The sequence below is a fragment of the Cataglyphis hispanica genome, chromosome 6 (assembly GCF_021464435.1).
Source record: "Cataglyphis hispanica isolate Lineage 1 chromosome 6, ULB_Chis1_1.0, whole genome shotgun sequence".
In the NCBI taxonomy this organism is placed as follows: Eukaryota; Metazoa; Arthropoda; class Insecta; order Hymenoptera; family Formicidae; genus Cataglyphis; species Cataglyphis hispanica.
In genome coordinates this window covers 2,075,322-2,091,813 of record NC_065959.1, presented here as the reverse complement: position 1 = coordinate 2,091,813, position 16,492 = coordinate 2,075,322, and the positions used below count along the sequence as shown (strand labels likewise).

Here is a 16,492-nt window from a genome sequence, read left to right as displayed (position 1 = left end):
GGAAAGACGGCGCTAAACGTGACTGGAAAGCGGACGAGTCTCGTGCGGGCTTTTATAGCCGCTTTTGAAGCTCGTCCTTGCGCAGAAGCTTTTTCATGGGGGCAACACGAAGATTGGTCCGGATGGCGCATCCTTTCACGAACCGATGCACTTTTCGATTTATCTCCATTATGGTGGCTTATCGGCCGTCGCCAGCTGGTCTGATTTTAGCGGTTTTCATGGTGATCTCATGATGTGGAAATAAACCATGGCGCACGTGGTCGTAAACTGTCAAAGAACGTCGTCAAGGGGATCGGTAAAGAGGCTGCGCGCGTTTGATAGAATTTTCAGAGAGGGTCACATATTTTTTTTCTTTTTTAGTAGGTGCTTAATTTACGCGATTGCTCTAGATTAAAATTATTTATTATATATTATTTTTACATCTTAGTCATATTAAATTTCCATTGAAATAAAATTCTATAGAAATTTATGTAAATTTATAAGCACAAGTTAAATATTATTATTTAATTGCTGATTTATTTGCTGTTATATTGATATCCTATGTATAACACAATCCAATTCATTATTAAAACTTTCGAGACATTGACGTAATATATCATTGTAATACAGATATCATTATAAAACAAAATGTTAATTATTTCACATTTGACTCCATTAAGAAAACAAAAAAATTAAAAAAGACGTATAATAAATTATTAAAACGGCGAATTGTTCTCTCATACGTCGCACTGCGGTGAACGCAAACTTCGTTTTCGCGAGTCCCTTTGTTATGTGCCCGCTATCTCGCTATCTCGTCATCGATATTCCAGCGGAGCACACACCTGTGCCCTGCTCGTGAAATTACGATCGACCATAATGTAATTTCAACGTTGAGGTACATGCTAAATTGATTCTGCGCCGCACACGGCAGCTTTCCACTCATGTCCTCGCTTAATGTAACGACGAACTTCCGTCGTTGAATTCGCCAGCGAACTCGCCAATAATTACTATAGAATTCAGTATTTAGCTAAATTCGAAGTTATTAGAGACTTTCAATGAATAACACAACTCACATCCCTATTCTTTGTTTAATCACAATTTTAATTTTTCGGAATTTTTTAAGTCAATCAATTATTTAGAAAATTTATTTGTTTATTTTATGAAAAATTTATAAATCTGTATAAATTTTTCAAAATAACAAGGCACATTAAAAGATGAATATTAAATTAATTATATTTATCTCAAAGGCGGGTAACTCTGCTGAGACCTTCGTCCTCCCTTTCAATCTTTTGTTCCTCCTCGTTTTCTTCGTCCTCGTTCTCTTCATCGATCCTTTGCTCCCTTATCATATTTGTTGGACTGGCATATCTCATGGGATAAATTTCATTGTATATTCTAAGAGTAGGTGAGGAATTATCTCTATCATAAATGGCTTCTGCATTGTTTTCTTCTCCCAGAACTACTCTCTGCGATCTATAGATCCTTGGTTGCGTGTAAATGACATCATTCGATGCTACTTCGAGATTTCTTAAAGACTGGAAATTTACAAAAATTTAAAAAAAAATTTGTATATATATATATATATATATATATATATATATATTTAAGAGATTATATTTTTATATATATATAATTCAATATAATTAACATTATATGTAATCATGTATAAACTATTATCTTTCAATATTTTATGCAAAAATTTTGCATTTTTAAACATGTTATAAAAAAGTAATGTTTTATTATTAAAATCTTATTTATCAGCTGTCTATAAAAAAATACATATCCGATTAAACTAGCGTAATTTAATGATTATTCACACACACACACATACACACCTCGACACATATTTGCGGCACGATATGAACAGCATCAATCTCCTTCATTTCCGCCTGAAATCTATTACCACATCCAGACATTTCACGGTGATACGGATTTTCATATTGATCGAGATGTTTCAAGTTCGGATTTGGATTGTCATAATAATCTGAATATGATCTTTGTAAAATCTGGTTTTCTCGAACTGAATGAACGTTTTCGTAGGAGGAACGTGACTGTAAAAAGTGAATTTCTTTATCACTGATAAAAAAATAAAAATTATTTGATATTAAATTCGTAACGTCGTATATAATCAATTGTAAAAAAAATAATTCAGTTTTTAATTAAAATTATGATAACCGACGATTCGTATAATTAATAAATTTTTTCGTCTCATTAGTTGATTATTTTCAAAAATTAATAGAAACGTGTCTTTACCTGCCTGACGATCATATCGGTCGGTAGATTGACAGAATTGAATCTCTGTCCGAGATCTTTTCTTCTGGGTGGATGTGTGATCATATAATAAATTTTTGGTGTTAAAATACCGAAGATTATAGAGTAAGCCGTGCCAATTATGCTAAATGAGACAACTGTATCACGATTATCTGACTGCATCAGCATAAAACAAATTAGCCATACCGCCCATATTATCAGCAAACTGATGGACGTTCCGAAGAAGCATTTTCCTTCACAATAGTTGCGTTGTATTCTGGTGATGAAGCAGGAAGCGATGAATAATGAGATTAATAGAAATATATCATATCCTGAAAACATTAGAGAAAGACAGAAATTTTATTTCAAGAAATTTGTACTGTCACATGATTAAATAATTGAATGATTGAATAATTTTAGTAGACTTTGTTATAATGTGAAGTATTTAAATATTTAAATATAAGCAGATATACGATAATAAAATAATAAAATTATATAAAACCAATTGCCAAGTAAACAGAATTAATATAAGGATTAATATAAGAAATTATTTAATAATTTTTTGAATAATTTTACGACTTCAGACTCGTATATATATATATATATATATATATATATATATATATATATATATATATATTATTATATTTTCTAAAATCAATATAAGAAATGTCAATGTACCCAGCAACGCAATAAAGATGGGACTTCTGGTAATCACAGCTGAGTTTTCTGTATTGAGAATGAAATACGTGACAGATATGGCGACTTGCACGCCGGACATGAAGAACGCCATGAGGCTGTGCAGATATCCGTTGATGTGAATGACGAAAACGTCGCCGATGGACAAAGCCAGAAAGATCGCTCGTGAGAGCATGATCGAGAAGGTGAAGCCGAACGCGAGAGCGGTATGGAAAATTTTTTGGGCGTTCAGATTCTCCGCACCGAAATAATCGTCTGTCATGCAGAAGGGTAACGCTGTCAGCAGGGTAAACATGTTAGCCAGGACGAGGACAATCGTGAAGGTCGGATTGCTTTCGAACGTCTCTTCCATCGTGAAACGACGAACGACGAAGATCACGATGACGCAGCACGCAAGCGTGCCGCACACGACGGCGATCAGGAAAATAGGAATGTAAACGCTGTTCTTCAGGATGTTTTTGCCGATGATATCTGTTGGAATATCAGATTAATCTTCTCGCGCGAGAAGTTTTTTTTTTTAAGACACTATACATTAGAGACATACGCGACTTAATATGATATGTGATAACTACTCGTTAAATAGAGCCGAATTATAATTAAATGTTGCGTGAAATTTGTAAACGCAATTAGATCGGTAAAGGATTTAATAATTTATTGTGAAAAATATTTTTTTAATATATTCACAGTTAATCTATAATTATAATCGTCAAGATTATAATCGTTTTTTTAACAATAGAGATCAGATACAATTAACTAGCATCATTGTATACACCTTGTACATTATTATAGATTAATATTACATATAATTTACGTTCCTCTCCTGCCTCCTTTTATGTTTTTTTTTTTTTTGCAGTTGAATGAGTAGCTCATGAATTTTATACAGTGTTTAAAAAAGTTTATATTATAATATTTATATTTATATTATGTTTACCTTTCGTAATGATTTTTTGTTCGTCGGAGTGTTTCTGGAAATTCGTACAGTTCTCGCAATTCCCGACGAGATTCTCCAGACAGAGCCCCGGCATTCTGGACGTTATTTTCGCCGGAAATACGCGCATCTCGGACACTTGGATCTCGTAGAGAGCGACGTCGATGAGCTCGTGCTGCATCTTCATGGCGACCACGTATTTCACCAAATGCGATCTCAGTTGCATGCGCAGAGCCTTGTAGACGTCGGAATCGTGTATTTCTCGTTGCGAGTGCGGACGAAATTGTGTCATAATGCAATTTTCTTCGTGGTTCTCATCATCGTCATCGTCGGTCGGGCAACCTCTCTTCTGGACTTCCTGAAACAGAACATTCACCAGCCCAAGAATGGCCTTGCCGATGTCCAGAAGATACGGCGAGTGGTTCACAAAGTCTTCGGTTTTCTCTAGGAATTCATTCGTGCTTGAAAATTCGTCGAGATCGAAACCAGATGTTTTCTGTTTGATGATGTACGATCCGGGAGGAATGAGATCTGGAAAGTTTAAGACGTTGTTTAAATTTAGATTAATATATCTATTATATTAAAAATTTTAGCTTAAATTTTCAGTTTGAGAGCCGGTGTAAAATAATAATTTTTGTCAAATATAAAGAAAAAGCTGAAGCGAAAAAATATGTATAAAGCATAGATTTTTTTTCTTTGCATAAATTTACGCATTAAAAGCTCCTTGTCGCCTAAGTTCAAATTCGCATAAATTAATCTATTTAATGTCTTCAGTATTGGTTGACTTTAATTATAGTTTAATCGTCTCGTTGTCTCGACTTAGCTGTAATTGTGGATAGAAATAGAAGGTTGTTCAAACTACGGCTAAGAAGTTCAGCGACGTTGGCGAGAAATTGTCTCCTTAACTTTCACCTACTGCGGTTAAACTTGAATAACGTAACTATTGTTACGAATCCGATCTCTGACTGCGACATTTAAACGACGTAGCAGTTGTAATTTAGGCAATGGTCGACTTTCACATTTACAACAAATAGATAGTCACTTTTGTGTAGAATTATAGAGGTTGAAAAATGAAATTTTCGTTTGAATAAGGAAAGAGATATTACACTTGTTTTATAAAATATTCGCGCAGGGATAAAAAATGTTTCCCTCTTGCAATATCTCTATCGTCTCGTCTGTCGATACGTAAAATTACTTGCCATCAATATCTGAGTTATCGAGCGATAGCAGGAGCCACGTTTTCCTTCTGGTATCCTTCGAATCCTCGTTCTCTCTCAGCCATCCTTGTATGTCATCTCTCTCGCCGATCGCGACTATCATCGCTTCCGCAACGTTCTCGTTCCTGTCATCGTCGACGCGTTTGTCATGTCGCTTCACGCACACACCAAAACCTCTGGTGACTTCGAGGAAACGCTCGAGGACTGAATTTACGTTGGCGTGGACCAGATCGATGACCTCGTACCGGGTGCTTAGATAGTGCGCCAAGATGTCGATCGTGGGTATCGTGAAATTTCGTTCCTCATAAGTGATGATTGGCAGATTGTCGTAATCGCGAAAAAAATTCATCATGGAACTGTACTGGGAGGGCACCAATATACCCATTTCGTAGTTTGGGGCGCAATCTTGCTCGAGTATCACTCTCAATATTTGTTTGAACACTATAATCTTGTCGTGGCACGTATCGAATATTCTTACTCCTGCATAAAGAGTTAATGTATTTATTTACGAGAACTTATAGAGAGATATATCTTAAAAATTATTTTGACTTTAAAATGTATAAACATACTAAAAAACTTTGTCTTGAAATTATTTTATAACTCATATATAGTATACTTTTCAATTTCAATTTTAGTTTTATACTATATTTTTTAATTCAATATATAGTAGGATATTTTTAATGGTTACATTTGATAAATTTAAATTTCTATATTAAATAATAATAAATTTTTAATAAAGTTTAAAAAATATTTATGTGTATCATAAAAATATTTATGAATAGATATTCATAAAAATTAATTGTATCAGCAATAATATAAACGAATATTATTGCACATAAAAGTATGTATGGTAATCTGTATTTATAAAATTAATTATTTAGAGCTCATTATAAAATTAATAATAATTGTAACATAAATATTTTTTAAACTTTATTAAAAATTTATTATTATTACACAGATACACAAATGCGAAATCATTTAATTTGCTTACCCAATTTCACAGCCGGTATATAATCATATTTGTTTAAAGTTCGCACCACGTGTAGTGCGGTTGAAACTTGCTGGAGACCTTTGGATGACGATATATTACAGTATTGTCCGTAATTGGCGTCCACAAAAACTAATCCAATGCCGATGATTCAAATGTCATTAAAAATTACAAAATATGATAAAAGTTTTTTTTTTATCACTCTTGTTGATTAAAATAGAAAGAGTTTTAAAATAAATATCTTTGGATTATAACACGTATAAAAATATATAGTTTATATATTTATGGAATGAGATTTACGAATTTATCAAAGTAACAATTATAGTCGTGATTGCTCAAATAATAATTGCAAATTATTTACCATTTATTTAATTTTCTATTTAAATATACTGCTTTTTATCGTTTAAAAAATATGCAGTGTGTTGCAAATAGAAAACTAATTTCGTTAAAATTTACATTATGCATAATAATTTTTAGATTCTGATGAAATTGATTGAAATTTTATTAATTAAACTTACCGGTTAAAATAGCACCACCCATGGTCTCTAATAAGGTATTATTTTCAAAGCATAAAATTTGCTCGCTCTTGCTCAAAGTTAATAAGACGATACTCAACAAGAACGAAATTTTGATCAGCATATTCCTAGCCATTATTTTAATTTATTTTTAAATATAATTAAATAATTTATATGTATGAACTTCGGTAAATTGAATATGTATTCGACATTTTTCTTTGCTTCTTTCTTTCTTTGCACATTTTATTGTCATTATTAGTCATTATTACTTTGTTGTATTATTGGATTTTTCTCTTATATGGTTCATATAAACAGCGTAATATCGTCTTAAAAACTTTCGGATTTAAACGATTCTGTATTTGAATTTAAAGACACTACTTTATTTAATTTATTATTACTTCTCGTTTATACTTATGAATAAATTAAAGTATAAATTAATTTTCCATCGATTTGTAATATTTTTAAGAAGAGGACACTTGACACATTAATTCATTACTTATTTCTTTTGTATTATTTTTTGTATTTTTTCATCAACATTATTCTGTGACTTTGTAATTAACTATTAAGTATATAGGCATCTAATAATCGTGATCCTGGGTGACGTCATGTCAGGGCGCAAAGCGTCGTTTAGCACGCAGGGCATTATTCACGAAAGTCTCCTCCGCTTTCCCACTCGCCCATTAATTTCGATGGCACTTATTAAATCGCGTGTCAAGCGCCACTTCAATGTTTAACAATCGGCACAAAATACGCGCTTCTCTCCTCTGCCACCTCTGTTGTTCCAATTTTTTTTACGTTTACCGGCGAATGACAGAACCTATCTCGTGCTCGGTGACGGATTTAAAACACGAGAAGTTTCAAGTCCGTTATCGATTTTCCCTCGGACAAAATTCTACCCTCCGTGAACGCGATTCTTGTTAAGACTCTTGTAACTGATTATCCTTTGGACGACGTCATTGAAAAGTTTCATCCCTCGAAAAGTTTTGGTGTTTCGAACAATTTCACCACTCAAATACGCATTCGTTAATAATTCTCGACATTTTTGAATCGAAAAATTCTTCCCCGAATAATTTTGATCTCCGGGTGAAGGTCGTCACGCAAAATCGTTACGCGCTCTTTTCTTCCGCGATGCGTAGAATAAAAGTTGTTGTGATACTGCACGATGTTCGATGCGAAGTCGACGGAAGCCCTGTCGGGCTATTCCTATATATTTTTTTTAAAACGAATTACGTGAACGGTCACGTTGCCGTTGACGCGACCTATAATTGAGAATCAGTTTTTTTTTTTTTTTTTTAAATGCGAAGCACCGTACGAAAAAAATTAATTGGGAACGAATTTCAAAATCAATTTTGATCAACATATGCTTTTACTATAATCCAAAAATGTATAACACTACAATTTTCTCGTTATTTATATTAATCTAATTATTATATCTAATCTTCTGATAAAATAATTATAAATACTGTTAAAATATAAATAATGTTCTTTAATTTCCCATTTTTTGGAACGATGATAATATTGAGACACCCAGTATATAGGAATGAGATTATAGTTACTCTCGCTATATACCTGCGTACAAACACCTGCGAACAGGTAGCAGATAGCCGACATAATCGAGCGTGATGTCATAACGCGATTCTATTCTAGACTCGGTCTAGAGTGCTCGGTCTAGCTTGGAATTCTCAAGATGTACCCGCGATAATCCTTTTTCTACGAATAATTAATATTGTGTGTACGCGAGATTAAGCAATTTCTCTCGAGTGGATGCCCAAAAGAGACAGAAGAGCGTAAATATTTCTCGAACCCCGTATCGAACCATTCTTTTCGTCTATTTGTTTAGGAGTTCCTCGCGATCGGTCGCCACCGCGGAATCTAGAGCGTTCGCGCTCGGAACGTCTATAAATTCGGTCCTAGACTCCAAAACTTGAGATTCCGTACACGGCTAGCATGCCTACGGAGGAGGTGGCCGAGAGACCTGAGCGACGAGCAGCTTCGATCTGCACACCCGGTTGCTTTTCGCTAGGCGCGCAGGTCTAGACGCCTATGTAACCGCAGGCCGGGTTAGTAATTATTCCCGGGGCCGCCCCACGATGCTCTGTAATTATCCGAAAAGTCGCGTGAATGGAGACGATAGAGTTTAAAAAGCCGGGGATTCAATGAGCACGAAGAGTGCCTCTTCAAAAATTTACCGTCGTTGCAGCATCGTCGACGATGACTTTGGTAGAAATAATGAAAAGAAATATGATGTATTAAAGAAAGATAAGATGGAAAATATAAATTGTAAAATAAGACAGATTGAATAGTCCTTAAACAATAATCTTTTATATGATTGTTGATAGATTTTTAAAAATTTTTCTTGCACTTTGTAGTGAAATATCTTTACTTTGGTGTTAATACACAAAAAAAATACAGTAAACTAATAAAATAATATACGATTAAATTCAAAATCCATTATTCCTAAGAACAGTTTAGTAAAAATATCTCTTACTTCCTTTAAATTCTAAGATCTTTTGCTTTCTTTAGTTTCTGGAATCTCTTATTATAGAAATAAAATATATTATAACAATATATACTGCATTTGTAAATATGAATTTTAAAACTAGTACAACAACGTTAAAACAACATTCAGATTTTTTTTCCATCGCAAAAATCATTTTTTGAATTTCATATAATGTATCTTGCATAATCTGTTTTCAATTCACTGACACGCACACGGAAAAATCTATATACATTGTAAAATTATTTTATTAAATTCATAACGCTTTTTGTCCATTCGCAACCAACGCCGGTAATAATCTCACCCCGTAGATAGCCCACAGCAACAAAAAAAATTGTCGTAATCGTGCACAGCGCGTCAAGGACGTCCCATTATGCAACTGTGGACAGTTGCAAAAGTTTCTGTATAAAGCAGGCGGCAGATCGCCGCATTGTTATCGAACGACATCTCGCCAACTTTGAATTCGGGATTCACCGCGACCTGGAAACAAGAAAACTCCTCTTCGTGAAATTTTCCGCATTCGAAGAGCTTTGCGATATGCGCAACTTTATTCGGGGAGGACTGGGGCAAATCTCTTGTGTCTGTTGTGTTCGTGAAAATAGCATTATTACCTTGAGCGTGTAATGTCCTGGCTCGAGTTCGGAAATGTCCACCCACTGGCAGTCAATATTATGCTTATAAATGTCACTGCAATTAACGGAAATACCTTGATCCCCGTAATTGGCGCATTTGTATCTGAAATAACGACGACTCAAGTTATAAATTTTATTAATAGATTTAGCGGGCACACATAATATCATATAATTACGAGCATAAAAGAGGTGATAAAATGAATCAAATTAAATATACAAATTGCGTGTCGTGTGAGAAATATATGATCGATCGCGCGCTAACACGATTCTCACCTGGGTTGAACACCGGGCATACATTGATTGTCCTCGAGGCAGAAGGACGCTTTGTGGCCTTCGGCTACTTTATTGCCGCTTGAATCGATTATATCGAAAGTAGCAAATACTTCCATCGAGTGATAATGCCTATAAAAGAAATATATATCACAGTTTATTTATTCGCGCGTCTCTCATAAAAATTTATCTTATTAAGAATATTGAGGTCGAATTTTTAATTTCAATATTTTAAATAAACAATAAATAATACAATAAAAAAAAAAAAACATTTATTACGAGATCCATTTTCCGTTTTACATTTTATTTTAAGCAAGATATTTTATATTTTGCGGAAATCTGGCTATTATCATGAACTTTAATTAGAATTATTTTAGAGAATTTTCCCTCTCTCTCTTTTAATCTTTAAAATTTTTTTTATCTTCCGGCGTTATCGATGGCGTCACTCACATATGACACATGTGCCATTCCCACAGATGTTTGGGCACAGACGGACGGAAGTCTGCGGTGCCGGCGTTTAAAATCCTTGCCGTGAAGCGTAACAATCGTCTCGTCTCTAAATGCCAATTTTCGGATTCCTGCTGCACTTTGTAGGCCTGCGAGGCCACGCAATTCTCCTCCATCGCGCACTGCAGCCAATAGAGCTGACGGTCCTCAAGATGCGCGGTGCGCATCAGCTCGATGTGATCGAACACGAGATCAGCCATTTCTCGATGACATATCCCCCCCGCCACGTTCTCCACCGTCCCTGAAAAATCGTAAATAACGTCATTTCGCATTAACTTTCGCGATATTCGTAACTATGAATACGGTAAAGTATTCCTTCTATGAATTGACTATGTGTCACATTATTTTTTATCTCAAACATACATATGCTGGTATATTTGCTGATGTGCGTGGCATATAATTAAAAAGAGAAACATTATATATGGTGCCAGAGAGAAAAAAAAAATTGACACAAAGCTTATTCCCATAAGAGATGGATTGAACGGCATAGATTGAAAGGGATACTGTATTATTTTCAGATTCACATTTTGCAGACTCAGATTTTTTCCTTGCTTTTGTCGTAACTGACTTCTCACGCAAATCTTATATTTAAAAGAATCGGCCTTCGCGAACTTTTCTCATTTTTCTTATACATATAAAGAATCAACTTTTGCAAACTTTTCTCATTTTTTCTATTATATATATATATATATATATATATATATATATATATATGTAATAAGAAAAATGGGAAAAGTTTGCGAAAGTTGATTCTTCATGAATATATATCTTCTATAATTCAGATCTGTAACGCTGCTACTAATTTGCCACGAAAATGTTATACTGTTATGATATAAATAAAATAAATATATTCACACGATACTGCTATTATATTCATGAATATATTACTGTTAATAAAAAAAATTTTATAAATATTAATATTTCTCATCAAAAATTGTGTCAGAGAGATACCTGGACAGTCTACAATCTTGTCGTGCAGGCACTCAGCTAGATTTTCCTCGTTTCCATTGCATTGTATTCCGCTGATCGACATCGGCATCGGCTCTCGATTGTCGAAAAAATTAGTCTGTATCGCGTCGGAAGCATAACCGAGGCCCAATTGACGGCAAACCACAGCAGCTTCGAGAATGGACCAACCGTCACCGCAGACGGTACTCCAATCTGAAATCGAGTGGCCGTGTCAACTTTACGTGTCTCGCGGAGATTTAAATATGTCAAATATTATAATCTTGTCGACGACGTTCAAAAGTTATGACGTTTAAGAGTAACAAAAATTTCGAAATATATATTTTTTGTATAATAAACGTGATTTAATAGCGCAATTAAAAAGTGCGACAGCAGTTATAATTTGCGGCGAAAACCTTTTTTGTTTTATTTATTTAACTACATCTTTTTAATTAATTTCTGACCATTTCTTTTCAATTTTTTAATTATTTTTTCTACGCGTTTTATTTAAAAATTTACGGCAATTTTATAATAGATAAAGAGAGAGATTACTTAAAAAATATAGTTACAATTAATTTTTTCTTCCTCGTGGATTTTAAAATTTTGTCGCGTATTACCTTCATTGCCTAATTTAATCTCCACTCGGCCTTCGGAGTGCACGCGCCCTCCTGATAACCGCAATGCCATGCCTTGCTGATATATATCCTTTATTCTGGCCTTTGGCAACTCCTTCCGCGGGATCGATGACGATGATGCTTCCGCTTTATCATCGTGCAAGCAAATGACGCCGGCTGCTTCGTTGCTGCCACAATCGGAGACACCCCATCCGTCGAAACGGCATTTCGCGATTTCGTCCTCGGATCCGTCACAGTAAACGTTATCCATCCAGTATCTTCCTTCGAAGTGTTTTTAATTTAAAAAAGTTATGCGTTTATATATATTATTGCATATTTTAATTTAATTATGTTGATTGAAAAGATAATATCGCACGCGCGCATGCAGAGGAAAATAAATAAAGTAAAGAATAAAATAAAATAAAATAAATTAAATTGTGATAAATAAAAATGAAATAATTATTATGGATTTGCAGAGACTAAAAAGATTGACAATACGTAACGCTGAAGTTTATGACACGCGTCTGATAATTAGAATAAACGAACAGCTCGTAGATCAAATTGTTCATCTCATGCGAGTGCGCTCGACCGTGAAAGACGGCGATTTAAGATGAAAAGACAATAATGTCTCGTCTCACTTCTGGCCTGACCAAAGTGGCCGTATGTCGTCGCTTTAATTGCACCGTTGAAGCCTAATTGCCTGCAAACCACACGTGCCTCCAAGTCGTCCCATTCGTCGTCGCATATACCGCCCCACTTTCCATCGTGAAGTATTTCCACGTTTCCTGCGCATATATATATAGCAATAAAATCTCGTGCTTACGTTTTTCCTGTTGCGGCAACTCAACAAAGAGGAAATGATCGATTTACAAACTTTCGATTTGCTACGGAAAGCATTACATCCCGATAAGGTCGGCTAACGAGCACAATATCAAGATAAACGTTTAACATTTTATTAAAAAATCGACATATAAAATGCACATAAGCACGCAATTTATATAAATTTTGAAGAGTACATTTTTTTGCCTCTTAATATGTATACAATTAAAATTTTAATTAATACAAATTAACTAAAGAAAAGATGCTCAATATTTCTTACAGGAATATATTTATATTGCTAAAAATAATTTCTTTTAATATATATCATCATTATCAATGATTTTAAAAATTGAAATCATGTCCTATTGATTTGTGTGAACACTTTGCTTATAACAAACTTTAGCTACAATAGTTTACGCGTCATACATAATATGCCGAGATATGCTCGACTCAATAAAAGTCGCGTTATACACGAGAAGAAAATCGTGCGGAAAAACGTGACGCGTGGCCTTCTGCCTTAATAATGACAATATACTTGGAGTAAACCGGCAAACCGGTCGGCGTCCCGGATCGTGACCCTATTTTATAGTCTGGTTTTACGGTGACCATGCCATCCGGCAACTGATTCCCGGAATTGCATATACGCGCTGACAAATAATCGTTGACATAAATCTTCCTCGAATTGACCCCTTTTTAATCGTCATCGTGCACGCGCGCGCGGGACTTGCACAACCGCGTGATAAAACTCGCGCTTCGTTCTTTATCTTCGCCAGGGATAGAGAAAGAGGGAGAGAGAGAGAGAGAGAAAAGTCGAGGATGAGATTTATAACCCGTTTATATTGCAGTCGCGCTTTATCGCGGGAAAAATATCAACCCCGAACGAGAGTCGAGCTTTTATCCCGGGCGGATTTACGAGACGCGGAGCGACGCGCCGGTTTGCGGCGCACTGGTTGCGGTACGCAATCGATACACTCGCCGCATCGGTCTGTCGTGGTAAGAAAGATCGAGAGGATGCTGTACGTAATACGTGATTGGCGCATCAATTGATCCGACTTGAGCAATAAAGTTCTCTTGTTTCGCGTAACTTTACGCGACAAAAATTTTTTCTTTATATGACAGGCTCTTATCTTCGTTATTATTACTATTTATATTACCATTTATTATTTATTATTTATTATCGATAAGATAAATTGTAAATTCATTTTTTCCTTAATATTTTTTGTTGTCATTTTATTCATCAATTTTTCAAGAGTTAAATTTCTTATATAAGAATATTTAAATGTAGCACCTTCGTAATCACCATTTTCGCCTCCTGTCAGCTTTAATGCTCCTTCCTGCTTCTTCAACTTCCGGAAGTCCTTCTTTAACTTCTTGATTACGCGTATCTTCCTGTCGCGATTCCTGGTCCAGGTGTCGTTGTTGCTCATGCAAAACTCAAATATTGATAACAGTACTATCAAACTAAACGCGATTCTTATCCGTCGTAGTTGCACTCTCATTTTTCTTGCGTTATGAAAATTTTAATGCTCCCACCACGAAGCCAAATTACTGCAACTTTCTATCTATTTACGGAGAAAAAATTAAAAGATTGTTAGGATTTTTGACGTGCATTCTATGTAACAAATGTATCTGTCATCAAATATGCTGCACGACACGTTGAAAAATTACATATACAGACTTTGATATTCTACTGGAGATTAAAACTTTTAAGAGAGCTTTCTTTTAAGTAAATTTATTTAATTTCGTATATTTTATTGAGAAAAAAATGTAATGAGATATTTACAATTTTACTAACTTATTTTACGCGGAAATTAAAAAGTCGACACCATAAAATCATATTTATTAAAACAAAAAAAAAAAAAAAAAGAATCAATGGCGAAAAATTTGCACAAGTACAATTTGTATTATATTTATGTATAATTTTTTTCAGCACTCTGTACGTGAAATAGTGCACGTGCACATTTTGATGTGCCATAAAGAGAGTTTCGCGAACACTTGCGATTTAATCACAGACTGTTCTCTCGCTACGGATCCTCGAAGAGCCGAAAAGTCGCATCGTATCGAAATAATACACGCGCATTTCGCATACGATTCCGCGGGGTCTACTGATCGCGCGACAAGCACGCAACGCGACGACTTAACAAGCATATATCGCATCGGCTTATAAGATCATCAGCGATCCAGATGGGCGGATCGTTTCTTTTTCCGCGTCGTCGATCTCTTCCCGAACGATTCATTAGCCTCGACGACCCGCTTAAGTCAGCTGTCGGCGCGATTAGAATAGCCATGATGATATCCAATGATTTTGACCGAGGATAGAACTCTGAGAGGAGGAAAATATCCTCCTCTCGATTTTCAACTCGTCTCACAATCTTTCTTTTCTTACTTTTTTTTTGACATCCGATTACTTTGCCGCACAGGAAGATGCCAAAAGAGTCCAAATAGATAATTTTTTCTCTCTTTTATTTCGTGAATATATAAAACATTTAAATAATATTTCAAAGAAATACGCATATTTCTTATATCGATAATTATTAAGATTAAATAATAATAATGCTTTTAAATATGTTTTTAAATAATAATGCTTTTAAATATGTATTACTGGAAAGATTCTTTAAGACATTGAGTACAATTTTAAGAAGCTATGTTGTTCAACGAGTTAAATTTAAACATCATCAGAATTAAAACTGGGATGTTAAAATTATTTTTCTTTGGTCTACGAATCTCTATTTTTAGAAGACATTTTACCGGTCCACTATGCGTCCATTCACATTGGCGGAAGTAGCTTCGACTGATCTTCCTGAATGATATGATCTACTGCGATGATTGATACTGACTTGCGTGCGGTTCGAATCGGCCGTTTATAACGTTTCGAGCGTTGTGGAAACGCGGGGCATATTGCTCCGTCGTGCTTGTAAATGAGAATCAACTAGTTTAACCCTCAATTGTCACGGTTAAATTTGGGTAACTATGATGAGGTCACTTTAACCCCAATAATAAATTACATTAACGGCACTTGTTATATCTATATGTGGATGTATGGTGGGGGAGGGGGGAAAAGCAATTTCAACTTGCTTATCTTTGATAAGAGAAAGTTTTTTTCAAGAAGATCTGTAGAGAGAAAAAAAGAAAAATTAATAATAAGTTCTAACGACTCAGGCATACATTCTGATAATCGTCACAAAATTTCGCAATAGCTTTGACCCTCTTATATACTACCCGTAAATCGACACGTTTATATATGTATATAAACTTTCATTGCGACGTCTTTTCAACATAGGATATTTTATATGCCGCAATTTATCATCGCTTTAGTTTGAAGAACTTTAAAATTTATAGGTATAGAAAAAAAAAGTAAAAAATAAGATAGATAGTAATTATCTGTGAAGTAACAAAGTAGTCTACTAAATATTTCATATCTCGTTATTTTTGATAGATAATCGAAATCTAATATATATTTTAATGTTAATATATTAATTATATTTGCATTTAATAATACAAATTTGTAGTTATTTATTTATTTTTTTTTATTTTTCATTATAGAAAGTTTCTTCCTCGAATTATTTGTAATTTTGGTATTGAACATTCTTATCGCGGACGTTTTCCGTCCTATCTCCTGCTTTTTCATTATC

At 34.5% G+C, this 16,492-nt stretch overlaps 2 protein-coding genes across 5 annotated transcripts; both read right to left on the bottom strand.

Moving 5' to 3' along the window:
* Positions 1-10: 10 nt before the first annotated feature.
* On the bottom strand, positions 11-6,712 carry LOC126850415 (protein bride of sevenless). Its single transcript, XM_050593391.1, has 8 exons — positions 6,580-6,712; positions 6,065-6,193; positions 5,056-5,553; positions 3,860-4,387; positions 2,911-3,399; positions 2,233-2,561; positions 1,815-2,030; positions 11-1,514 (listed from the first exon to the last, which is right to left on the bottom strand). Exons 1-8 carry the CDS (start codon positions 6,710-6,712, stop codon positions 1,221-1,223), a joined length of 2,616 nt encoding a protein of 871 aa, XP_050449348.1. The 3' UTR covers positions 11-1,220.
* A 2,585-nt stretch (positions 6,713-9,297) lies between these two features.
* Positions 9,298-15,711, bottom strand: LOC126850421 (lysyl oxidase homolog 3A-like). 4 transcript variants are annotated; one of them, XM_050593402.1, is made up of 9 exons: positions 15,609-15,711; positions 14,149-14,422; positions 12,680-12,826; positions 12,045-12,323; positions 11,434-11,643; positions 10,426-10,723; positions 9,979-10,107; positions 9,685-9,808; positions 9,298-9,553 (listed from the first exon to the last, which is right to left on the bottom strand). In XM_050593402.1, the coding sequence occupies exons 2-9, from the start codon at positions 14,357-14,359 to the stop codon at positions 9,431-9,433; spliced, it is 1,521 nt and encodes a 506-aa protein (XP_050449359.1). In that variant the 5' UTR covers positions 14,360-14,422; positions 15,609-15,711; the 3' UTR covers positions 9,298-9,430. The 4 variants fall into 4 exon arrangements, with proteins under 4 accessions (XP_050449359.1, XP_050449360.1, XP_050449361.1 ...); XM_050593403.1 differs by lacking the exon at positions 15,609-15,711 and adding an exon at positions 14,656-15,586; XM_050593404.1 differs by lacking the exon at positions 15,609-15,711 and adding an exon at positions 14,856-15,586 and having other exon boundaries at positions 14,149-14,418.
* Between the last annotated feature and the right edge of the window lie 781 nt (positions 15,712-16,492).